Here is a 27,418-nt window from a genome sequence, read left to right as displayed (position 1 = left end):
AAAGCACTATTAACCGTTCAACTGCAGAAAAGGCTCCATATTAACAGTGAGTGCGATCCTCCTTATTACTTATCTATATTTCGCATGCTGAGAAAGAAACAAGTCATGAATACACGGTCACGGGTACAAAACGATTCGGAAAGGAAAACAGGAACAAACACACGAACACGAAAGAAACAACAAAATAGACGGCGGAGCATAAAACGCGCTTCTCAAACTCCGGGAGAAAAAATGTCTCGGATCAAAAAACGAAAAGCACAAGTGACACCGTTACAGAGACGTGCCCAAATGGACAGACACAATGAACGTAGGCGCATACAGCGTGCGTCTCAAAGTGCTGCATCGAAACAAGCACGATTTCAAAACGAAAGAGCTCGCGTCTCAGACATACAAAAAAGGGAGCGAAGAATAAATGAAGGCAGACGTCTACAACGCGCAAATGAACTGCCATAAAAAAAGAAAGCAAGACTCTAAAACCAGAAAGCTCAAATGACCGATATACAAAAACGAACAAGGCTCGATACAAACAATGCACGATGTAGACTGAAACGGACTTTGCGCAAAGCGGAGGCGAATAAATTAAAAGAAAAAAATAGCGCGTCCCAAATACTGGAGATGCAACAACGCGGCACTCAAACGCCAAAAGCAAAACATGCACGTCGCGGACATCAACGCCAGACACATGTTAAACGCTTACGCCAAATGGCTGAAAACACCTTCAATAATGAATCCACTATTGAGGAAAATTCAATGGGATTAATGAATGTCATTTGCAATCATTGTCATTCACTTAACTTCCCAGAAGAAACAACTAGCAATACAAATAATGAATTTACACGTTGTTGTCAAAAGGGGCATATTAGACTGCCTCATTTACATTCATATCCTGAATATCTACAGAAGCTTCTAACTAACGATGTGCCTGAAAGTAAAAACTTTATGAACTTCATTAGATCCTACAATAGTTCATTTGCTTTTGCATCTACCTGTTGTACATATCAGGCCACCAAAAGGCAATGGCCCATACTGCTTTCGCATATGTGCACAAATATTGCATCGCATTGGAACAGTGCACCCTGAAACAAATCAACAACGCAAATATGCACAAATATACATCCTAGATCCAGATGAGGCAATCTATCAACGAATGAACCTTCCTGAAAACAAACAATGCACAGAGCTTATAATGAGAAACGTCACTCATGTCATAAACAATCACCCATTAGCTAAGTGTATAAAAATGCTACATGAAGTTGAAAAGGAGGCCAATACAAAAGTAAATACAGAAGGTAAAGCAGCAACTAAAATTGCTTTGGTCTTGATAAAGGACAAAGAACAAGATCCAAGACTAACCCGGCCAGATTACCACAACACAACCTTACCCTTAAAAACGGAACAATAATCATGCTATTAAGAAACCTTAACACTAAACAGGGTTTATGCAATGGCACAACATTAGTCGTCAACACCATGACACAATGTTGTTCAAGCAACAGTTCTTACAGGATCACATGCTAACAATACTGTTCTCATTCCTAGAATTGACCTTACGAGTTCTGACCTAGAATTACCTTTTACGTTGAAACGCCGACAGTTCCCCATTAAACCTGCATTTGCCATTACCATCAACAAATCACAAGGACAAACCATGGACAAGGTTGGCATCTACCTCTCTGAACCCGTTTTTGGACATGGACAACTTTATGTTGCCTTCTCACGTGTTCGATGTTCATCTGACGTTAAAGTTAAAATTATAAATGATCCATGCCAAGGAAGACTCATTCAAGGACAAGACACCATCTTTACTACTAATGTTGTATACAAAGAAATATTCCAATAAAACATTACTCTATGCCAAACACTCTATTTTTTATTTCTATACGAAACATCCAAACCTACACACTATTCAATATCTAATTCATACATCTCACTCTTTGTCATGCCCCAACGCCAGGGGTTGGCGAGCGAAGCGAGCAGGGGGGCGGAGCCCCCTAGTTACTGAAGAAAGAGAAAAAAAAATTAAACAGCCAAATGGGGCTATGCCTACGAAGTTAAAAGGTTTACATAAAACAGAAATATATATTTTATTTTTACTTGCTTAACTTGTGGAGGGTGTATCCTGTAGCAAAGCCCTAACTTTTTTCGTGAAAGCCCGTTTCAGTCAATAAGTCTTAAAAAAACGTGTAAAGATATTGACAATAAGCTAAGCAAACCCAGGAAGACATGGAATCGTTTAAATCAAGGATCATTACATCTTCCTTTCTTAAAGAGAAGTAAGGCAGTACTTATAAGCTTACATATTTATATATAGACATACATACATATATATATATATATATCTATATCCGAAGCCGTGCAAGCACACTCTTGAGAATGCAACGTATAGTTGTACAGAAGAAAAGCAATCTTGCCTCAAATGAATGGCAACCTTTTGTAGGTCTATGAACTTAATTTAAACTTTAGGTTTACACGGTGCTTTCTTTCCGAAGTACCTGCACTCATGAATATGTCTGTATGTGTCAGTCGATCAAATCCACGCGCTTTGCACCGGCGAAGTACCGCTTTTAAATTTTTATTAAGAAGAAAATAAAACGTTTTTAAATTGAGGGAAAATATACTAATGGCCAACCATAAGCGTTACCTGGAAGTAACCACCCATACAATCAGATTGTGAATCAGACTACGAATGCCGTGAATGTAATTACACACTCACTGCACTTGCTTACGGTAATCGAACCTCGGACGTCAGCGCTAGAGGGGCTTAGCAGCGGTGAAGTATTGCTTTTAAATTTTAATTAAGAACAAAAGAAAACCTCAGAGGTTACCTACCAGGTAACGGTCATGGTTGGACAGCAAGTGACGTAACATCAGCCACGGTGCCTTCAGTTGTGAGAAGCAGATCATAGAATGATTGAAAATAGTTTTGCATTTACCTTTTTAGTAAAAGGCGAGCTTTTAAGCCTGACAAATCACCCAGTAAATGCACACGATTAATTGCACATGTGTTAATATGTATGGTTACACAGTATTAAAAGACAGTGAACAACGTGAATCACCTTTGTTCCCGCGTTTGATAAAAGGCGAGCTTTTAAGCCTGAGAAATGACCCCGTAAATGCACACGTTTAATTGCACGTGTTAATATGTATGCTTACACAGTATTAAAAGCAGTGAAAAATTAACGTCATTTACCTTCGTTCCCGCGTTTGACTCGTGCTGTAAATCTCTTCCTTGTTTTTAGTTCACGTGATTACGTAGGAGGCGTGATGACGCGATACGTGACTCCGCCTCCTCCATTAGAGCATATGGACAAAAAACATGTTCCAGTTATGACCATTACGCGTAGAATTTCGAATTGAAACCTGCCTAACTTTTGTAAGTAAGCTGTAAGGAATGAGCCTGCCAAATTTTAGCCTTCCACCTACACGGGAAGTTGGAGAATTAGTGATGAGTCAGTCAGTCAGTGAGTGAGTCAGTCAGTCAGTCAGTGAGGGCTTTGCCTTTTATTATTATAGATATATATATAAATATATATATATATATATACACTAGCAAAATACCCGCGCTTCGCAGCGGAGAAGTAATGTGTTAAAGAGGTTATGAAAAAAAACGGAAACATTTTAAAAATAACGTAACATGATTGTCAATGTAATTGTGTTGTCATTGTTATGAGTGTTGCTGTCTTTTATATATATAATATGCACACACACACACACATAAACATATATATACATAAACATATATACATACATATCTACATATACACATATCTACATATACATACGTATATACACATCCACATAAACATATATATACATATAGAAATTTACATATCTACATATATATATATATATATATAGACATAGATATATACATACATACATTCACATATATATATATATATATATATACTGTATATATACATATGTACTTATTGGCTCCTGTATTTAGGATATGGCAGGTTGGATAATGGATGGATGGACATTTGTATGCATAGCCCTATTTGCCCATTTTCTTTTTTTTTCTTTCTTCAGTAATATTTCAGCAAACCCGGAGCTTGTCAGTTCAAATCCTGGTACTGACACCACTGTGTGACCCTGAGGAAGTCACTTCACCTGCCTGTGCTGCAAAAAACAAAAGTAATGTAACAAATTGTACTTCAGATGTTGTAAATTGGTGGAATAAAGGCATAAGTCAAATAGATAAATATGTATTATACACATAGGAACTATTCATTTATTTTCAGTTAAGTCATCTGCAGCAAACTTTTATAAATGACGGTTTCTCCTTTTTAGATAGTGCAAACTGTTTCTTCTTCATTGACGTTTTCTCTTGGAGAGCTTTTTTCATTTCATTGAAAATGAAAGCAGCAGCTGCCAAAATATGTAGCTTTCTTATTAATTTTTCAACATTGTGTAAAATAAATGTATAAAGTAACATAAAAGGTTTAAATACTGGTTATTCTTTTACACTAAAATATTACTACACAGATACAAAAAAAGTTAAATGGATATGTTCTTTTTCTTTAAGGAGATTAAATATTACTGAAGAAAGAAAAAAAAAATTAAACAGCCAAATGGGGCTATGCATATGAACTTAAAAGGTTTAAATAAAACAGAAATATATATTTTATTTTTACTTGGTTAACTTGTGGAGGGTGTATCCTGTAGCAAAACCCTAACTGTTTTCGTGAAAGCCCGTTTCAGTCATTAAGTCTTATGTGTGTGTTTATGTATGTGTGTATATACATGTAGATATGTGTATATGTAGATATGTATATATATGTATATGTATATAAATGTTTATGTGTGTGTGTATATTATATATATATAATATATATATAATATATATATATATATATATATAAAAGACAGCAACACTTATAACAATGACAACACAATTACATTGACAATCATGTTACGTTATTTTTAAAATGTTTCCTTTATTTTTCATAACCTCTTTAACACACTATTTCTCTGCTGCGAAGCGCGGGTATTTTGCTAGTATATATATATATATATATATATATATATATATATATATATATATATATATATATATATATATATACACACACATACATATACACACATACATGCAGTTTCAATAACATAGAAATCAATATAAATATTAACATCATTATCATATGAGAATATGAAGTAATATATAAGAAGCACATTTCATATAAATATAAATTATTAAACAGTAAAATCTTCTTCTGTAATTTGCTACCGTGGCAATTTGTGTGTCTGTCCAGGATTTTAAATCACCTGTAGCTCGCAAACCGTTTCACCTATTGACTTGAAATCTGGTACACATATAGTACGTCACGTCTACTATCCGCTTTATGGGTGATGATTGTATTACTCTTTTTATGTTTATTTTATTTTATTGTAGAATCAACTCCTATCTGCGCACACCAGGGCGGCCGTGGGCGGATGCGTATGGTGTATTCACTCCATGTTATCGTGCATTGCGCTGTCACTGGTATTTTGATAAAAGAATTTGAACAACATATAAGAAGCGTATAAATTATTAAACAGTAAAACATTAACATTTAAGAAGTAAAGTTAGATTAAGTACTACTGCAGTGCCCTCGGGTATACCTCATTTTTTGTTTGTCCATGACATGCTTAAATGTATACATTTTTTGGTGTACCTACCCGAGAACACGCGACATATAACCGAGCGTGGGAGAAGCATGGATTTTAAACACGCGTTGAGTTCATCTGCTGGTCTCCCTCGTGGAATAACTGGTAATGTTTGAATAAAATCTACAGCGAGTAAAACGACATTACCTCCTATTTTTTTTTTTTTACGATCTCTGAGATGTTGCTTTTTTCGGTTCAAGGCTTCATAAGCTCTTTTATGTTGTATGGTGTACTTATCCCAAACCATCATCTTTGAATGTTGCAAGACTTTCGCCTTGTATGTAGATCGGGGTAATTACATTCATTGCATTCCTAGTCTGAATCACAATCTGATTGTATGGGTGGTTACCTGGCACTGTAGGGTTGCCACCCGTCCTTTAAAATACGGAATCGTGCCGCATTTGAGAATGAAATTGCGCGTCCCGTTTTGAATCAATACTGGACGGGATTTCTCCCGTATTTTTTTTATCATTTTTTTTAAAGCAGCGTCTCATGCAAATCATCCCACACGCATTTTATGAAGATGCCTCCTTTCCTACTTTTGATTGGGTAATACTTGATGTCATCGTTAGTTTGATTGGTCTTTTTAACTGTCCAGTGAGGAGGGCGTGTCTTTTAAGTAGAGTCTGGAAAGTGTTGGCACTGAGATGTGGCGTCAGCGCCAGAGTTGAAGCCCCTAATGTTGCGGTCAGCAAGTCGGCTAACATCCGCCATGTGCCGTCTTTCAGTTGCGAGAAGCAGATCATAGAATGGTTGAAACTGTTGCCCCTAACATTGCGCCACGGCGTGTGGTTCGTTTATACCTCGTGTGTTCTCATTAAACTTTTATGTCGCGAATATGTTATTGCAATCCGCAGCGGGAGCGTTTCTATAAACTTAATTTAAACTTACGTTTTACACCGTGCTTTGTTTCCCTTATGAACATGCTTGTATGCTTAACTCGCTCCGTTCTCAATTGTTTAATTAATTTTTTGCTCTTCGCTGTTTGCGGCTGTTCCTCCATTTCCCCCTACTTCGTTCTTTTATCTCGCGAATATGTTATTGCAATCCTTAACGGGAGCGTTTCAATAAACTGATTGAAAATAGTTTTGCATTTACCTTTTTAGTAAAAGGCGAGCTTTTAAGCCTGAGAAATCACCACGTAAATGCACACGTTTAATTGGACATGTGTTAATATGTATGGCTACACAGTATTAAAAGACAGTGAACAACGTCAGTTACCTTTGTTCCCGCGTTTGATAAAAGGTGAGCTTTTAAGCCTGAGAAATCACCCCGTAAATGCACACGTTTAATTGCACATGTGTTAATATGTATGCTTACACAGTATTAAAAGACAGTCAAAAATTAACGTTATTTACCTTCGTTCCCGCGTGTGACTCGTGCTGTAAATGTCTTCCTTGTTTTTAGTTCACGTGATTACGTAGGAGGCGTGATGACGCGATACGTGACTCCGCCTCCTCCATTACAGTGTATGGACAAAAAATATGTTCCAGTTATGACCATTACGCTTTGAATTTCGAAATGAAACCTGCCTAACTTTTGTAAGTAAGCTGTAAGGAATGAGCCTGCCAAATTTCAGCCTTCCACCTACACGGGAAGTTGGAGAATTAGTGATGAGTGAGTCAGTCAGTCAGTGAGGGCTTTGCCTTTTATTATTATAGATATATATATATATATATATATATATATATATATATATATATATATATATATATATATATATATATATATATACATACATACTGTACATACACAGTTTTGAAGACCATTACAACCAGACCGATTCGGATACTGTTTATAACAAAATTGGTAAAATTATGTCAGCACGCAGAATTACATTGCAACAAAGGGTCCGCACACCACCACTGAAAGGTTGCCGACCCCTGCTCTAAAATATATCCGATAATTTTGAAATACAAAACCTTAAAAATAAATGGCCTATAAATCTGATTTGCAATTTCATAAGCAGATAATTTAATCAGAAGACTGTAAAATAGAAAAGAAAAAAAATTAAAGCAAGCTGCAGGACTACTGATACTTAAATTGGACTGACAAAGTATGAACTTAGAAATGGGAGACAACAACTGTCAGTTAAAGCAGCAGTTTCAGTTTCCCAAAAACAAAATTATGGAAACATCCAGTAGATAGAATATTTGAATATAGTTAAAAAATGTAATTATTTATGACAAGCTTTACTCGCCACCAAAATAAAGTAAAAATCGATTTCATTGCAAAGCTCATACAATACATTCCCCCACAAAAAACCTACTCATTACACATTTAGAAATTGGAATATTAATAGGATAACAGTTGTATCCATTGGAACTTATGATTTCAGGTATTATTGGTACTCTATGATACTGAAATCGAGCCCAGTGCCTACGAGAGTAGCAAGACCGATATATTAACATTGGGCTGAACTGAAGGGACCGCTAATGGATATTGTGTTGTTCCATGCGTCCAGTCTAACTTGTATACAATGGTAAGAAAACATTACATACCAAACTGGGCATACCGCCATTGTGTATTTAACTCTTTTAGGGCGGATGTCGACTTTTGTCGACAGGAGGGGTCGAGGGCGAATGTCGACAAAAGTCGACATCCAGGGATAGAGGGTGACAAAACTCACTGTCACGTCGCAGGCATTCCCTCTGTACTTGGAGGAATGCTAGTTCCTAGTAGGCAATTAATCCCTGCGTGTGCGTGAGTTGCGAAATGTAAACAATGGCAAGATGGCATCGACATGTCACAAGGGAGCAAAACGAGTGCAGAAAAGAAAACACTCGGCAGACAATGTTTTGCGCATTATCGCGGAGTCGGACTCTGATTTTTCAGAATCGGATTTTATTGACAGTGATCAGGAGATCGAACAAGAGAGTGAGAAGCCGGCATCAGTTGATCGGACACCAGCCGATGCCGCGCCAGCTGATCCGCTGCCAGCTGAGCACATTCATGCAGCCGATGCATCTACGGCAAGGTTCGCGTGGGAGGAATACACAGACATTGATCCGTGGGAGCCGAACTGGCTACCGGACTTCACAAGACAGCATGGCTTGCTGTTGGACACGACAGATCGCCAGCTGCTGAACTACTTCAGGCTGCTCTCTCCTGATGCTGCTTTTCAGCTACTGTCAGACGAGACAAACAGGTAGGCAGAGAAATTTTTTGAATCGCGGGCTGCGCTTGCATCACATTCTCGTTTTTCAAAGTGGAAACCCACAACAAAAGACGAGATGAAGCGCGCTGTGGCATTACAAATAGAGATGGGAACGAACTGGTGACATAACTTCAGGGAGCATTGGTCCAAATGTGCTTTGTCCCCTGGTGGCTTTGGACAGGTTATGCAGCGTGATGATAGGTACGTGATGCCGCAAAGTTTTATTCACTTCTGTAATAAACAGAAGCAAATCCCATGGGGTGAGCCAGGCTATAACGCCATGCATAAAGTTCAGCCCCTGCTTGACATTGTGGAACCTACATAGAAACAATTTTATCAGCCTGGCTGTGATTTGTCTGTGCATGAATCTATGATAAAATAAAAAGGACACCTTTTTTCTGCAAATATATGCCAGACAAGCCCACAAAGTATGGCATAAAGGATTTTGTACTGGCAGAAGCAAACACTGGTTTCTGCCTGAAAGCAATTACATATACAGGAAAGTATTTCTTTCAAAGAGAGAACTGTCTCTTGACAAGTCAGGTTGTGCTGGAGCTGCTTCAGGGCTATTAACATTTGGGTCATGTTGTGTACATCTGGACAATTTTTATACATGCCAGAATTGTTCATGGAGCTACAGAGCAGAGGAATTGGAGCTCGTGGCACAGTGAGGGTGAACAGGATACACATGGCTTCACAGTTGAAGCCAGAAAGGCTGAAGATGAAAAGAGGTGACAATACGGTTTTCATGAGGGCAGAAAACTTGGTGGCAGTGGCATGGTCTCTCTACAGTACACACTAACAATATATGTGAGAGTGCAGCAACAGACAATTGAAAAATAGGCACCAATTTCCCATTGGGATTAATAAAGTATCTATCTATCTATCTATCTATCTATCTATCTATCTATCTATCTATCAAAGCAACACATATTGTAAGCAGTGCAATGTGGCAATGACTGAAATTGGCTGCTTTGGGCGAGATCAGACTTTGCAGGACTTTGCTGTGTAAAATGTATGTGATATGTATGTGAAATCATAGAGTATGCAGGCTCATACAACATGCAAGACACTAACATGTCAAAAGTAAACATTTTTTGTTGATTTCAATTGCTTTGTGTTCTTTTTTTAAAAAAAGTTAGTTTTTGGAAAAATATTCAGCCCTGGGAGAAAAGAAAAAAAAAAAGCCCTAAAAGAATTAATAACATGGTAAACAACAGAAACTAACTTGTTTGTGGGCATCTATAATAGCTTTCTTAAATGACTTTGCACATTTAAAATAAAAACAGGTGCAACAACCCCAGTGACTAATGCTTTAGATGCTGGATCTGGGATCTATTTTCCCTCCTCCACAAAAATATACCCCTTCACAAAACAATTTTGTAATGTGCTATAGTAAAACTTCAAATGATTAAAAAAATATCAATGCAAACCTGCATTAGAAATGCATCCTACCCTACTCTCCAATCCTGCTCCTACCCTATTTTTGAAGTACGAGTGATGTTCAAAAAATTTCCACACCTTTATAATTTTGTTGGAAATGGTGAAGGTGGGAGGAGCAGTAATTGGGCATTAAAAAGTTGGTAGGATGCTGGAAAAATTGCATCACAATGTAGAAAAGTGATGTAATTTGTTTTTGAAATTCTTAATAGAGTTAAAGTGCAGAAACGTTTTGAACGTCCCTCGTAGATGTGTCATGTTTTCATACAAATGGCAGCTAAGGATCATATCCCATTAGAGTATGTTATGTAAGTAACTGATCAAAAGTAAAATACAAACAAAAAACATTACCAAAATGGTAAGCTTACCTTTCCCAATATTGAATTTAAGGGTTCCTCTTGAGCTCCATTTAGTTGTCCTTCCATGCTCCAGTGTTTAATTATTTTATCATCTCCAACCTATATTTAGGCCAAGAAAAAATAAAATTACCTCAATAACAGAAACCTGATTAATAATCAAGCATTATAATCATTTCATTCTTTAAGTGATTCATTGATTCATTGTTAGTACCAGCTTTTAAGAATTCAGGGTGGTGGTGACCAGAGCCAGTTGTGGTAGCAAAAGTTTGAATAAGGACATAGCCCTGGACAGTATACTCATACTCAATATTTAAATCATATATTCACACTAACTCCTGCTGGGCCAATTTAAGGTTAGCCTAACATGCACCTCTTTGACTCAAGGACCTGTCACATTACACAACTTTTCAGTTGCAGACTTCATTTACATAATCTTTGCAACACACTCCTGTGACTACCAGTCATGTAAGCGTGTCATACCCCAAATCTTAGACCAAACAGTCCGTGACTCACCCCAACAATATAAATAAGGTTTACTTGTGTTGTAGGGGTGGGCTCTGTGTGTGCAAGAGTTGAGAAACAATAAGCACTCAGCTGGAAGCATAACACATAAACATAACAGCAATGAGGAAGGAGGAACACAGGTGTTTTGACACTCACAAACAGAAAAGAGGCTCATCTTTTACTTGTCTGATGTTTTATATACTAAGGCAGAATGAAGAAAAACAGAAAAAAAACATGCAAGAGCTGAAATTGCAGCTGAATGGGCTATTCCTGGAAAGCATTTATTCAGTACTAGCTTTAAGAGAAAAAAACAAGTGGCTCTCAGAAAAAAAAAAAGTGCTGAGCTGATACTTTGGGAATTGTGAAACTATGCTGAAAAGACAGTCATGTAATGTGGTTTATACGACAGAATTGAAAGCACAACTTTTGTTCCATGTAATGGCCATGTACAGTATTACAGATTTATATTTGATCGATACATTTATATGAGTACTCTGAAAAACACAGCAAGCACATATGAACAAGGGTCTCTATAAGACACAGTGCATTTGTACTAACAATAATATGCTTAAAAAAAAAAAAAAAAAAAAAAAAAACTTTCAATATTTTTTTATTGCTACTGCAGATGGCAGATAGGACTGCTTGAAGACCATTACAGCCAATTCCGTAACATTCTAGTTATGCACCCCATAATAAAATCAAGTAGGTATTTAAAAAAAAACAAAAAAAACACTCAGAGTGGAACACCACACACAGGTTCAAATACAATCTGAGCAGCATCTACAGAAAAATATTTACACCATAATTAATATTCTCAAAGTAATATTGAAAAATGAATCAGACATGGTTAACACATTAAAAAGTAACCATCTTTATTTTATAAAAAAAAAAAAAAAGCACCAGAACTAGTGATATTCCAGTCAACTGGCCATGAACCTAAAAATGCATATTTTCACTCCAAATTACTGGATTGGTATTGAGAAAACTGCCCAATTTATATATATATAAATAAAAAATAAAAAAAAACTTTTTTTTTCTCCTTTATGCACAGTATTATGGCAGCTGAAGAAGTGCACATATTGTCTTGCAGCCAGGACTTCCTGTAAACAGAGAGTAGAGAAGCAGATTTTAAAAGAATGAAAAGACTAATCAAGTGAGGTTGTGTTTAGTACAGCAGCTCACATTTGTAATTAGAAAAATAAAGTTTTAATTTATCCTTGATGCTTAGTAAACAACAGGCTTGTTAGTTTAAGAGCCAAATTTATCTATTTTACGTGCAAACTTGTAATGGTTGTATCCTCTTACTAAACTTCTTATGAATACTTTATTATAGTTGTAGCTTTTAAAGATGTCTCATTTTAAATTTTTATGCCATATGGATTATGGACAAATATTTTGTATACATGCTCTAGTAGTTTAATCCCATGGGGAAATTTAGAATGGATTGAGTATGGAGTGGTCAATATAGTACTTCCATGTAAACTACACTCCAGAGATCACAGAAAATTACTCAATAAAAGAATAAAATACAACCAAATGTACTGTACATTCACATATTTATTACTAGCTGTCCCCCGCGTTAGAAGTGAAACAGGACAACGAGGAGGGCCCTGCCTGGCTCCCTACTCCGGACATCACACTTCCCCCCTCCCCTCGACCCACAGCCTCAGTCTTGGATTAGCGTGAATATATTGCTTCTACAAGCGAACTATGATTCTTAGCACAATGAGAGAAGTCTCAAAATCAACCGGAATGTTCAAGCTAATTATAGAAAAAAAAACAGATCTAAATCCATTAATTAGTTCTCTCATGAAAAGCAGAAATTGATTTATTATATTTTATAATCAGTAATGACGTACTACACGATAACGTGCAGTGAATACGCTCGACATGAGCATTCACAGTTTTCATCCTCTTTCTTGGTCTCTGTTTAGCATTTGTTTGCTCAGAGGTTGATGTGCTTGCTGCTTCCTGAGCAGGTCTTCTTTTCTCTGATTAAGTTAGTTTTTGTGTTGTAATTACTTAGTACGTTTTTCTTAATTTTTCACTTAAGCTGGCACTTAAGTCTTCAATCTGACTCAAGAATGATTAAAGATATGAAGAGTTAGAGGAAGTGACTGCGAAGGTGGTAGGGAATGAGAACGATGCACGTACACATGCGCCGCACGACCGCCCTGCCGAGAGTTGATTCTACAATAAAATAAAATAAAATAAAAAGAGTAATAAAAATTATCACTCCGAAAGCGGATAGTAGACATCACATAATATATGTCTACTACATTTCAGGTCAATAGGTGATACGGTTTGCGAGCTACAGGCGATTTAAAATCCTGGACAGACAAACGAACAGCCACGGTAGCGTAAGATATACAGTATATATGTACATAAATTAATGAACAGTGAAACAAACAGGAAAATTGAATCAAGTGAACAACTTAAACAATATTTAATTTCAAAATAAAAACACTGGGTCAAGTAAACAAATTGCATACACAGACAGATTGCTATATAGGTAACGTAATTCCCCTGTACATGCCAACCATACCAGGTTGATTGTGACCATAGGAACAAACTTTTCACAATTATTAGTGCGTATATTTCACACACATTTTCATATCTGCCTAAATAAGCACAACTACAATATAAAAATCGAGACTACCACATTCTTTCTCCATGATTTTCAAGCTGTTCTACACTAATTAAAACTTCAATAGCTGGCTCTTCACTCTTTCCATTTTTGTACGAATGTGTACTTTCTGCAGTATTATTTGTCCATTCAAGTTTAGCTGAACAAAATGCAATTTAGCCTCACAAAAAATAATGTGCATTTTCATCCTTTTTGCCTTATTGTTTGTCATGTTTGCTTCAATAAGCTCTCGTTAACTAAACGTCACAACCTAATTTTGCCTAATTATGGTAGTTATTGTTGGACATACTGTAGGTCCAACTATTTTTGATGGATATAGGAGATAAGTGCTAGATCAAACTGGACTAAAAACAATAGGTCTGGAGTACATTACAAGGCAAACATGATGCATCTTGCTTGTAGAAGATAACTTTCGAAATAACTGACCTATTATTGTAAATAGGGCTCACCGTTCAGAAATCTTGGAAACCGCTGGTTCTAAAATGTTCGATCTTTGCTAGGATGTAGTCCCTCCCACACACACACACACACACACACACACACACACACACACACACACACACACACACACACACACTAGCTGTGTGAAGTGTAGAAATGTCAGGTAATTGAAAGGAACTACTCTGGGGATCTGTCTCCTAGGAGGTTTCACTTTACAGACATGCTCGCCTTGCTTGTGTTATTAGCGGCTAGGAGAGTTTTTTTGTTTCCTCAGAGGTGGAGCCCTTACCTTGACTTCACCTCTCACTTCCATTAGAATCAGAAAAGACATTGGAGGTAGTTACTTCAAAAAAAAAAAAAATGTTTTTATTTATTTTTTTAAAAGTCAATGCAGTGGGTATAGTAAAGTGTGGGGACCCCCCACATTAATAAATCTGTAGTGCAGGGATAGAAACCAACCCATCAAGCAACAACAAACAGCATTTAAAAAAAAAAATTCTCCTTTATTGTGTTTTTCCTGCATTTGCAAAAGTGTCCCGAGTATTTTTAAGTACACCTCATTGTTTTAGTTATTAAGGATTGAGCCAGCAGCCACAAGACAGAAACTAATAGTGTGACACCATGTGCTGTCGGAGGTAGCTAAATGTGAACAGCTGACACAGAAAAGATTCTTTACACAGGAGTTATATATTATAAGAATTGAAGAAAAAATAAAAATGACAGTTTTCCATTTGGTTTGATGCCGCTCTGTCCATATTTTTTTTCTGCTTTTTTCAGATGTTTGATGAGATAGGCAACATCTTCCACACAATGCCACTTTGCATGAGTGGGTTTATAAGAATTATGGATTTTTTTTAATCTGCTTTAATGGGAATGTCTTAACACAATAGCCAGTGATCTTGCATTTAAAATGGGAATCATAAAAATGTCCAAAACTGAATTCATACTTTTAGGGTACTGGAGAATGTACACAAATCTGTTCCAAGTACACCTTTAGATCAAACTTTTGAGCAGTGGGGTAAAAACGACCGCCTCAGACTATGCTAGGAAGGGATGTAGCTATAAGTTTTACTAATGAAGATCAGCTAACCATTCAACATTACAAAAAGGTAGACTGAAAGAATGTGCAAAAATAGATCTACAAAATACTACAGTATTGCAAAGTAACATTATGATACAGTTAGATTGTGTTCTCTCTCTGACTTTATCAAATGTCTGATTTTTGCCTTGGAAGAAGACTTTTTTTTCCCCAAACTAATTACAGTCAAATAGGGACAGACAACTCTAGCTACCATTAAACTAAGCAAAAATGGAAAAGGAATATGAAAGGCAACTCAAATATAAACTATAAATTATTTTACTGTGGTTATTTTAAACAGTGCAACTAATCAGAAGCATGAGACAAATTAACTTAGCTACTTTCACTTAAAAACATACACAATCTGAAAAGCTTAGTGGTATAGTGATATGATGCACATGGACTAGGACAGTGGTGGCAAAACTATTGCATGTGTGCCAGAGGGGGCACTCAGAGCCCTCTCCAAGGGAATGCGCCCCAGCACAGAGTTCATTACTAGAAAGCCAGAGGGACGCGGGGCCGGGCTGCTCCCCTCCCCCTCTCCACACACACCCGAGTACTTTTCTCGCATCATTCGCCCCTCTGCCCAACAGACCAATGGGAGTGATTCCTACCTCCGGTCTGGGGTAAGGCGGGCGGCTCACATGTGGCGTGAGGGTGCAGAGCAGACTGCAGCCTGTTGAGTCCGTGGAGAAGGTGATTCCCGTGGTGGGGGTTGGAGATGATGTGGTATAGTGGGTCCACAGCTTAAAATTAAAAAGGCCAGTTTTAATAGATAATTGCCGCACTCGCGACTTAGAGGGGGGCTGGTAGTGTGGCCAGAGAGGTTCCCGGGAGCTTTGTGATGCGGGCGGTCCTCGTTTAAGTGCATCTGTAATTGTTGCCGGGAGCTGCTAATCACCACACCTGATCCATAATATATAATAGAAGCACAAGGCAGATGGAAAGGGGAGAAAAAAAAAAAAAAAAAAAAAAAAGAGAGGTTAATCAGGAGAACCTGCGTGAAACACTTGAGAATATAGAAGGGATGACAAAGGACAGCACTGTTACTTCTGAAAATGAAATCTTTGAAGTGTGGAATTCTCTGCCAAATAATTTTAAGTCAATGAAAGCACTTGGGATTGTTTTCCTTACTTTGTTTGGATCATCTTATGCTTTTGAGCAGCTGTTTTCAGCTTTGAATTATATCAAATCTGACACCAGAAACAGATGACCTGAATGCTACATGTGTTGCTCTCAAAACTTACAAAGTATGAGCCAAGGTTAGACAAATTATCAGCATGCATACAACAGCAAAACTCATATTAATTGTTCAAAAGCATGCCAAATGCAAACTTTTCCCTTTCAATAAAAAGTTGTTTGTATCATTGAAAGCTCTGTTATTGTGTTTTTCTTTTAAGACAAAAGATGCTAATGTAGGAGTTGTTTTATCTAAACTAAAACCTCAGTATTCGGGTTAAATTGCCGTGTTGGCACTTTGCAATAAATAAGTGGGTGTTGAGTTGCAATTTGTGCACTCTGTCTCTAAAAAGGTTCGCCATCACTGGACTAGAACATAAACTGCATGATCATGCCAAAGACAATTCATTCTGTTATTTCACGCAGGAATGACCACTGAAATGTTTTACAATAATAATGAATACTAGCAAAGGAGAGACATCCCCACCCACAATTACAGCAGTGAAGATGGTCCAGATGGAGTATCGCCACGACTGCTGAAGGCCTGTGCGCTGGAGCTGGGGAGTCCTCTGCAGCGCATCTTCAACCTGAGCCTGGAACAGGGGAGAGTCCCGAGGCTTTGGAAAACATCTTGTATCACCCCAGTCCCTAAGGTATCACGTCCTGGTGAGCAGAATGACTTCAGGCCTGTCGCTCCGACGTCAAATGTGATGAAGACCATGGAGCGGCTGCTGCTTCACCACCTGAGGCCACAGGTCCGCCATGCCCTCGACCCTCTGCAGTTCGCATACCAGGAGAAGGTGGGAGCGGAGGATGCCATCATCTACTGTATATGTTACACTGATTCCTCTCCCACTTGGACAGAGGCAGTGGTGCTGTAAGAATTATGTTTCTGGACTTCTCTAGCACCTTCAACACCATCCAACCTCTGCTCCTTAGGGACAAGCTGACAGAGATGGGAGTAGATTCATACCTAGTGGCATGGATCATGGACTATCTTAAAAACAGACCTCAGTATGTGCGTCTCGGGAACTGCAGGTCTGACATTGTGGTCAGCAACACAGGAGCGCCGCAGGGGACTGTACTTTCTCCTGTCCTGTTCAGCCTATATACATCGGACTTCCAATACAACTCAGAGTCCTGCCACGTGCAAAAGAAAGATCGGTGACGACGCTGCTATCATGGGCTGCATCAGGAGTGGGCAGGAGGAGGAGTATAGGAACCTCATCAAGGACTTTGTTAAATGGTGCGACTCAAACCACTTACACCTGAACACCAGCAAAACCAAGGAACTGGTGGTGGATTTTAGGAGACTCAGGCCCCTCCTGGACCCTGTGATTATCAGAGGAGACTGTGTGCAGAACTATAAATACCTGGGAGTGCAGCTGGAGGATAAATTGGACTGGACTGCCAATACTGATTCTCTGTGCAAGAGAGGACAGAGCCAACTATACTTCCTTAGAAGACTGGCGTCCTTCAACATCTGCAATAAGATGCTGCAGATGTTCCATCAGATGGTTGTGGCGAGTGCCCTCTTCTACACGGTGGTGTGCTGGGGAGGCAGCATTAAGAAGGACGCCTCACACCTGGACAAACTGGCGAGGAAGGCAGGCTCTATTGTAGGCATGGAGCTGGACAGTTTGACATCCGTGGTAGAGTGACAGGCGCTCAGCAGGCTCCTATCAATTATGGAGAATCCACTAAACAGTGTCAATTCCAGACAGAGGCGCAGCTTCAGCGACAGACTGCTGTCACTGTCCTGCTCCACTGACAGACTGAGGAGATCGTTCCTCCCCCAAACTATGCGACTCTTCAATTCCACCCAGGGGGGTAAATGTTAACATTATTCAAAGTTATTGTCTGTTTTTACCTGCATTTTTATTACTCTTTAATATTGTTTTTTGTATCAGTATGCTGCTGCTGGAGTATGTGAATTTCCCCTTGGGATTAATAAAGTATCTATCTACAATTAAGAGACTCAAAAAGGTACCTTACTACTTTACAGTTAACTTAAAAGATAAAGGCAAGGGATCATTATTACAATTAACAAGAATATACAACTTAAATTCTTAAACAACTTCAATCACATTAAGACCAGATTTTAAATTTCTACTATTCACATTTGGTGGTAAAACATGTATGACTTTATTAAATTGTAGGTACTGCATTAAGGAGTACTAGAGGGGCCCCATTGATTTCAGGATTAAAATTTCAAAACTTATTATTTTAGCACAGCATACTCAGCATGCAGTTGCCGTTTATATTGTTGCCAATAATGATTTCTAACAGTAGTAACTGTCTTGATTGGCCATTACCAAGTCTTTCTCGTATTCATTCACTTATGGTGGCCCTGAAGTTTAATGTGCAGAAAACAAACTGAATCACGCAAAAACCATCAGAAAACACCAAAACAAACAAAATGTTCAAAAACAAATCAGAAACAACAAACGCAAATGGAGCAGCACACAAACAAAGCAACGACTTCACAAACATTTTGAAGCATGAAAACAAAACAAGCCATGCATAACCCAAATTGAAGTGGATTCAAATTTTTTTTTTTTTTTTAAATATACAGTCAAAGTAAAAAGTTTGTGAACCCCTAGGAATTATCTATATGTCTAATTCCCATATAAAACATGGTCGTATCTTCATGTCAGTCACAATAATGAACAAACAGTCTCCACTTAACTAAAGATACACGGACTTTCAGAGAATTTTTGACCAAATTGAATAAATCATTCAAACTGTGAAACTGAAGGTTGGAAAAAATAAGTGAACCCTAAGCTAATTACTTTTTAAAAAAGCTCATTGCAGTCAGAATTTAGCACACCTGGAGTCCATTTAATGGAACAAGTTCAGAGGTGTGGTCTAGAATTACTTTGATTGGTGCATACTAATTCAGCGTGAGCAGGAACACTCTATAAAACTGAATAAAAAAAAAAAAATCAAGTGATGGTGAGATACGAAGGCGGCAGATTCACCAGGGTTTGTGTGTCAGCTTTTATCCCTCCAGATTAGGGAATGTCCAGTTCCATTGCCTCAAAACACCACTCACATCTACAGTTACTCCCAGTTTCAAATAAAAACTAACAGCAACAGATCCCTAGGGCGGTAGTATGTATCATGATCGTTACAGAGAGAATAAAAATGAAAAAAAAAAAAAAAAAAAAAAGGTAACTTTTACAAGTCCTATAAATGTACACCATCTGTTACAGACGCAAACCAAATGTATGTGTGTACTGTATAATATTAACAATAAGAGCAGCTCACTACTGAAAACGGCAAATACAGGAGGCAGTCGGAATCGAACAGGGGACTCGATTACAAGTCAGCAAATCTTACCGCTATGCCACAGAAGCTGTTGTATCATCCTTGAACCTTTCGTGAAAGTGTTTATTTGATCTTTGGACTTCAGGCTTCACACATTATATAGTTTATGCCAACATTTTGTCAAGACGCTGAGGGAGAGGTGCGAACGGATTTAAGGTGGGCCGGATCTATGAGTTTTTTCCTAGGCTCTGGTAATTCTAGTGTTAACAGTGACCATACTAAAAATATAACAGACATTAAAAGACATTATGACTTAACAAAAAAACATCCACTAAAAGGAATGTTTTGCTCCTGTCATGCACTGCGGTCACTTTCTAAATATGGTAATATCAAAATACAGGAAGTACCTGATTCACACTGGATCAGGGAATGCGACAATCAAAAGGACTGTTGCAACAAATTGCTATAGGAGACTCCACAGAGTAAAACAGGGGAGTATTTAATCCATATTACTAACCGAGAATGGTAAACCGGAAGGCACGGACCCAGGTACACGGCAATGGACGCAGGAGACATAGCGCGCAGGCGCCTACAGCGCGCGTCTCATAAACCGCAAGCGATGTCTAATCCACCGTGAACGAAGGAGTCACGGCTCAAAAACGAAAGAGCTCAACTAACGTAAATAAGAAATGAAGCAACAACGCGCCCATAGCTAACGACTAATGACACAGCCACACAAAAAAAGAGGATTCTGCGATGCACCCCAGAGTCAAACGGAAGAGGCTACGGAGGCCCCACAGGTCCACAAAGATAGTACGGAAGGCGCGGGAAAGTACGAAAGTCGCAGGCGCCTACAACGCGCTTCTGAACTAAACGTCCACACTACACAGCATGGTCCACGCGCTTCTAACACACCGCAAGCATAAACACGAGATAGTACAGAAACCCCACAGATCCGGACTCCACAACATATGTGAATCACATTACAGTAATACAATATTGACAGTACAACCACAGAAAACACAGGCTAACCGAGAATGGTAAACCACGAGCCCGCCTGGATAGAATCAATGAACGTAGGCGCCTACAACGCGCGTCTGAAATGCCGCAAGCAAAGCAGGCACGGCTCTAAAAAGAAAGAGCTCAACTGACACACGTCCACACTAAACAGCATAGTCAAACCCGACATAGTACGGAAGGTGCAGGCGCCTACAACGTGCTTCGAAAGCACTGCAAGCAAAAACCCGAGATAGTACAGAAGCCCCAAAGATCCGGACTCCACAGCATATGTGAATCACATTACAGTAAGACATTATAAGTACTCACAGAAAACACAAACAGAAGAGGCTTCGGCGTCCCGCCCCACAGTCAAACCAGAGAAAGTACGGAGGCCCCAAACGTCCACAAAACACAGCATAGTCAAACCCAACATAGTACGGAGGGCGCATGCGCCTATACACCGCAAGCGAAGGAGCCACGGCTCAGAAACAAAAGAGCTCAACTAACAGAAATAAGTAATTTTAACAGTACGTGCAATTAGCCATATTACTAACAGTAAACAACCTATAACTAATGGAGTCACGGTCACGGCTCCAAAACCGACTGTATGTGGCCTTCTCAAGAGAGTACAAAACCCTACACGTCCACACTACACAGCATAGTCAAACCCGACATAGTGCGGAAGGTGCAGGCGCTTACAACACGCTTCTAAAGCACCGCAAGCAAAAACCCAAGATAGTACAGAAGCCCCGAACATCCGGACTCCACAGCATATGTAAATCACATTACAGTAATACAACACTATAAGTACTCACAGAAAACACAAACAGAAGAGGCTTCCGCGTCCTGCCCCGAAAGAGTTCAACTAACGGAAATGGGTAATTTTAACAGTAAGTGCAATTATCCATATTACTAACAGTAAACAACGTATACCTAATCAACAACATTCTATACTTACATAACAATTAAACTGCTATTGTCATTTACAGTGGGTACGGAAAGTATTCAGACCCCCTTCAATTTTTCACTCTGTCATATTGCAGCCATTTGCTAAAATCATTTAAATTAATTTTTTCCCTCATTAATGTACACACAGCACCCCATATTGACAGACAAAAAAAAGAATTTTTGAACTTGTTGCAGATTTATTAAAAAAGAAAAACTGAAATATCACATGGTCCTAAGTATTCAGACCCTTTGCTCAGTATTTAGTAGAAGCACCCTTTTGAGCTAATACAGCCATGAGTCTTTTTGGGAAAGATACAAGTTTTTCACACCTGGATTTGGGGATCCTCTGCCATTCCTCCTTGCAGATCCTCTCCAGTTCTGTCAGGTTGGATGGTAAACGTTGGTGGACATCCATTTTTAGGTCTCTCCAGAGATGCTCAATTGGGTTTAAGTCAGGACTCTGGCTGGGCCATTCAAGAACAGTCACAGAGTTGTTGTGAAGCCACTCCTTCGTTATTTTAGCTGTGTGCTTAGGGTTATTGTCTCTTTAGAAGGTAAACCTTCGGCCCAGTCTGAGGTCCTTAGCACTCTGGAGAAGGTTTTTGTCCAGGATATCCCTGTACTTGGCCGCATTCATCTTTCCCTCGATTGCAACCAGTCGTCCTATCCCTGCAGCTGAAAAACACCCCCACAGCATGATGCTGCCACCGCCATGCTTCACTGTGGGGACTGTATTGGACAAGTGATGAGCAGTGCCTGGTTGTCTCCACACATACCGCTTAGAATTAAGGCCAAAATGTTCTATCTTGGTCTCATCAGACCAGAGAATCTTATTTCTCACCATCTCAGAGTCCTTCAGGTGTCTTTTAGCAAACTCCATGTGGGAGTTGGCCTTAATTCTAAGCGGTATGTGTGGAGACAACCAGGCACTGCTCATCACTTGTCCAATACAGTCCTCACAGTGAAGCATGGCGGTGGGAGCATCATGCTGTGGGGGTGTTTTTCAGCTGCAGGGACAGGACGACTGGTTGCAATCGAGGGAAAGATGAATGCGGCCAAGTACAGGGATATCCTGGACAAAAACCTTCTCCAGAGTGCTAAGGACCTCAGACTGGGCCGAAGGTTTACCTTCTAAAGAGACAATAACCCTAAGCACACAGCTAAAATAACGAAGGAGTGGCTTCACAACAACTCTGTGACTGTTCTTGAATGGCCCAGCCAGAGTCCTGACTTAAACCCAATTGAGCATCTCTGGAGAGACCTAAAAATGGATGTCCACCAACGTTTACCATCCAACCTGACAGAACTGGAGAGGATCTGCAAGGAGGAATGGCAGAGGATCCCCAAATCCAGGTGTGAAAAACTTGTTGTATCTTTCCCAAAAAGACTCATGGCTGTATTAGCTCAAAAGGGTGCTTCTACTAAATACTGAGCAAAGGGTCTGAATACTTAGGACCATGTGATATTTCAGTTTTTCTTTTTTAATAAATCTGCAACAAGTTCAAAAATTCTTTTTTTTGTCTGTCAATATGGGGTGCTGTGTGTACATTAATGAGGGAAAAAATTAATTTAAATGATTTTAGCAAATGCCTGCAATATGACAAAGAGTGAAAAATTGAAGGGGGTCTGAATACTTTCTGTACCCACTGTACATATATTACATAGACCTACAGATGTCGTGACGGTGAAAATGATACATATGTAACAATTACCAAGACAGACAATAATCTCTTTCAAATCTATTGCGGGTTACCCAAGACCAGGGGTTGGCGAGCAAAGCGAGCAGGGGGCGGAGCCCCCTAGTCCAAAAATAAAACACAGTATTGACAATACTATAGTGCCCCAAGGCGCAAATGCGAGAGGTGCATGCTCATCTAGTACTGTCTAAAGGGGCGGAAGTACCCAGAGAAGGGTAATACCAAGTCAATTCATCACATTTTTGGACCTCATCTTCATAGACTTGAACTAAACTTGGCAAGCTGATTTGGTCATATGAGTAACCCATGGAACAGAAATTGCATGTGTCTTGAATAATTATTAAGGGAGATTTAAACTAACAATGTTTGAACTTATTGGGGGATTATGACTTTGACTGGCTATATAAGACTTCCTGGACCTATTTCAGTTTGCATACAGAGACAACTGGTCTGCGGATGATGCAGTAAATTTAGGTCTGAGCTTTATTTACCAATACCTTGATAAGCCAGGGGCATCTGTGAGGATCTTGCTTGTAGACTTTAGCGCGATTTTCAATACAATCAACCCAGAGCTCCTTGATAAGAAACACCCAGTTCAACCTGCCATGTCCAGTTGGGCACACATCTGTCCCACTAACCCTTAGTACTAGTACACCGCAAGGGTGTCCTTTTCTCCACTACTCTTCTCACTTTATACAAATGACTGAACCTCTGGTGATTCGTCTGTCAAACTTCTTAAATTTGCAGACGGCAAAATGGCAATTGGCCTACATTTCATACAATCCATATATTGTCAACAGTTGGAAAACCCAACATTGTGGTGCAGCCATAATAAATTAGACCATAACATTTAAAAGAACTTGGGAAATGATCACAGATTTCAGGAAACAGTCACAGGCTCATCTATCACTTGCTATAAATGACTCAGCCGTTGGGGTGACAGAATCATTTAAGTCTCTGGGCACTGCCCTGTCACAAAACTTTAAGTGAACCAATAACATCACATGCCTTATAAAGAATGCTCATCAGAGAACATTCTTTTTTCCATCATCTAAGGAAAGTCAATTCCCTAAAGTAATATTGATTCAGTTTTATAAAGCCATCATCAAGTCCATTCTGAGCATGCCTACAACTTTCTGGTTTGGTGCTGCCCCTTGCACAGACTAATGCCAATCTGCAATGCATAATCAAAACCTGTGAAAGGATCATAGGTTGTAACTTCCCACACACTGAAGTCCTACATGAGCCCAGGGTAGGGAAGAGGGGTGCAAACATCATCACTGATTCAACTCACCTAGGGCATCACCTGTTCCAAAAACTTCCCTCTGGCAAATGTATTTGTGCAGTGAAAGCTAAAACAACCCTCACCTAAATTTTTTTTTTTTTACCCACGTGCAGTTATTCTTACGAATCAGGTATGAGCTTCTGCTCACTATCTGTGCATACCTGCACACTAAACTGCTTGGACATCTATATTACTAACCGAGAATGGTAAACCGGATATGGACGCAGGTACATGCCCGTGGACGCAGGAGACATAGTGCGCAGGCGCCACACAAAGCCCCCCCCCCCCACCCACAGTGAAACGGGAGAGAAGTAATATGGAAGCAGGTACATACCCATGGACGCAGGAGACATAGTAAAACAAGAGGAGTCAACGCCCCGCCCCAGAGTGAAACGGGACACACTACGGAGTCCACAAAGGTTCATACATCAAACCCGAGATGGTACGGACACGCGTCTGAAACCGCGGAAGCAACACTGTCTCGGCTCCAAAACCAAACAGCTCAACAACGGGAAACACTACGGAGCCCGCAGTGGTCCACAGTGCACCGCATAATAGTTCGGAAAGAGCTCCGTGTTAACAGTGGGTGGCCCCAGAGTGACACGGGCAAACGCTCCGTATTAAACATACGTTATCCTCACACGTCCAAACTATACAGCATAGGTGAATCACATTACAGTGATGCATTATTAACAGTACGGTAAAGATCACAGTATCGCAAACAAATGGAAATTATTACTCGAAAAAGGGAAAATATAATCACCACGGACCAGATGTCATTGAAACAAAAGCAGGATAACGCGAGGTCAGAAATGAAAGACAGATTAGAAAACAAAGTAAAACGTCATAAAGAGGTTAAACAAGGGGGCCAAACACATGGCGAGCAGGTTACAGATAATGAAAACTGGAATTCAAAAGCTTCAAAAACAAGAGCTCGACTGACCGAGATACAAAGTGAAACGGTAAACACTACAGACTCCGCAGTAGTCCACAATGCACCGCATGATAGTACGGACGGAGCTCCGTATTAACAGTGGGGGACCCCAGAGTGACACGGGCAAACGCTCCGTATTAAACGTACATCATCCTCACACGTCCAAACTATACAGCATAGGTGAATCACATTACAGTGATGCATTATTGACAGTGCAACCACAGACATCACTCCATATTAACAGTAAGTTCAATTATTCATATTACTAACGGTATACAACGGAGAACTACTGGAGTCACGATCATGTCTCCAAAACTATACAGCTCCACAATACACGTGGGCACCTACAACGCGCGTCTGAAACCGCAGATGCATAACTGTCTCGGCTCCAAAACCATACAGCTCCACTAACGGAGCTACAGAAACGAGCCCGCATAGACACATACAATGAACATGGACGCCTACAACGCGCGTCTCAAACCGCAGAAGCAGGGCACGCACGGCTTCAAAACAACGCAGGCTCCTACAACGCGCGTCTGAAACTATGGCTGCCCAGCGGGCACGGGTTCAAAACGCCGGGTGTAGGCGAGCGAAGCGAGCAGGGGTCGGAGCCCCCTTGTTTTAATCCTATTATCTCTATTTCTTTGTATTGCCCATGGATGCTGCATTAAATTTTATCTTCTTATATTTATCATTTTTAATTCTGTGTTGTACTTGTACAGTATGTTGCACCAATACTATCAAGACAAATTCCTATTACACATTAGTGTACCTGCCCAATAAAGTTAATTCTGATTCTGATAGGGGTTGCCTCAGACCCTGGGTGTGAGAGAGCCAGGTGGAGTGTGTGACCTTAAGAAGCTAACACTATATTTTTAGGGCCACAGCCCAGCAGTCTGGCCTAAAGAGGCCGACTCCGTTCTCCTCTCACACCCGAGTTGTTCCTATACATTTTAGGTTCTCACTAAATACTACAATGGTACGGACATGAAAAGTTAATAATACTAGGAATAAAACTGCCATACAAACACTACATTGTGCAAGTTAAATAATATATCAGTACTGTGTATACTAGTGCAAATGTCTGTGTTTTCTGCCAAAGTATATGAAAATACTGAGAAGAAAAAAAAAGATTTATCTTTAACATTCTCGCTTCTACCTCACCACTCATTGAAAAACGGTTTAAATTGTGACGTACTGTACTTTTAGCTTAAATCATTTTTTATGCTTTAATTTAGGTTATCCAATGCTCTATGCTTTTATGCACCTCAATTTGTTTGCACATTAGTCATTTTGTTGCATGCTGCGCCATTTGCATTTGTTGTTTCAGGTTTGTTTCTGTGCACTGCGCTTCAAGGCCACTACATCCTCTTCTTTCTTTGGCACTTTGGATGCATCATTAACATCAGACCCATTTTAGACATCCTGAATTTTTCTGAAATTCATATTGTTTGAATGTTGCTGACCTCAAAATATTGGAAACAAAAATATTTCACTGTTTTGACTTTCATTACTTACCGTAAAAAATGAAGTTCCACAATATCGAACACAAATATCCCGTACAAAACCTTCATGTGCTTTTAAAGTACGTGTACATTTCCGAGTAGGCAGATGCCATATTTTCACCTAACAATTGAGAAAGGCAACAAAAACAAATATGTTTAACATTTTGTTATCAGGCCATTATAAACAATCAAATTACCATTATCAGTGAAGTAAAATATAACATTTAAAGGAAAATATAGAAGCAGCAATGTTACAAAGAATTCCCAATACCAGAAAATTCAAGTCTACTATTCTAAAGTACATCAAATTCAATGGTGTGTGTGTA

General features: G+C 39.3%; 1 protein-coding gene across 1 annotated transcript in view; it reads right to left on the bottom strand.

Moving 5' to 3' along the window:
* dcaf13 (ddb1 and cul4 associated factor 13) overlaps window positions 1–27,418 on the bottom strand; it is a 280,107-nt gene that overhangs the window by 248,806 nt on the left and 3,883 nt on the right. The window contains exons 3-4 of the mRNA XM_051936090.1: window positions 27,106–27,213; window positions 10,615–10,704 (exon numbers count right to left, since the gene is read on the bottom strand). Of these exons, the coding sequence (XP_051792050.1) occupies window positions 10,615–10,704; window positions 27,106–27,213 (198 nt within the window). The remainder of the gene's footprint in view (window positions 1–10,614; window positions 10,705–27,105; window positions 27,214–27,418) is intronic.

Source organism: Erpetoichthys calabaricus, chromosome 13, assembly GCF_900747795.2.
Source record: "Erpetoichthys calabaricus chromosome 13, fErpCal1.3, whole genome shotgun sequence".
Taxonomy (NCBI): Eukaryota; Metazoa; Chordata; class Cladistia; order Polypteriformes; family Polypteridae; genus Erpetoichthys; species Erpetoichthys calabaricus.
Note: the sequence above shows the minus strand (reverse complement) of the source record. Positions and strands in the feature narration are given on the sequence as shown.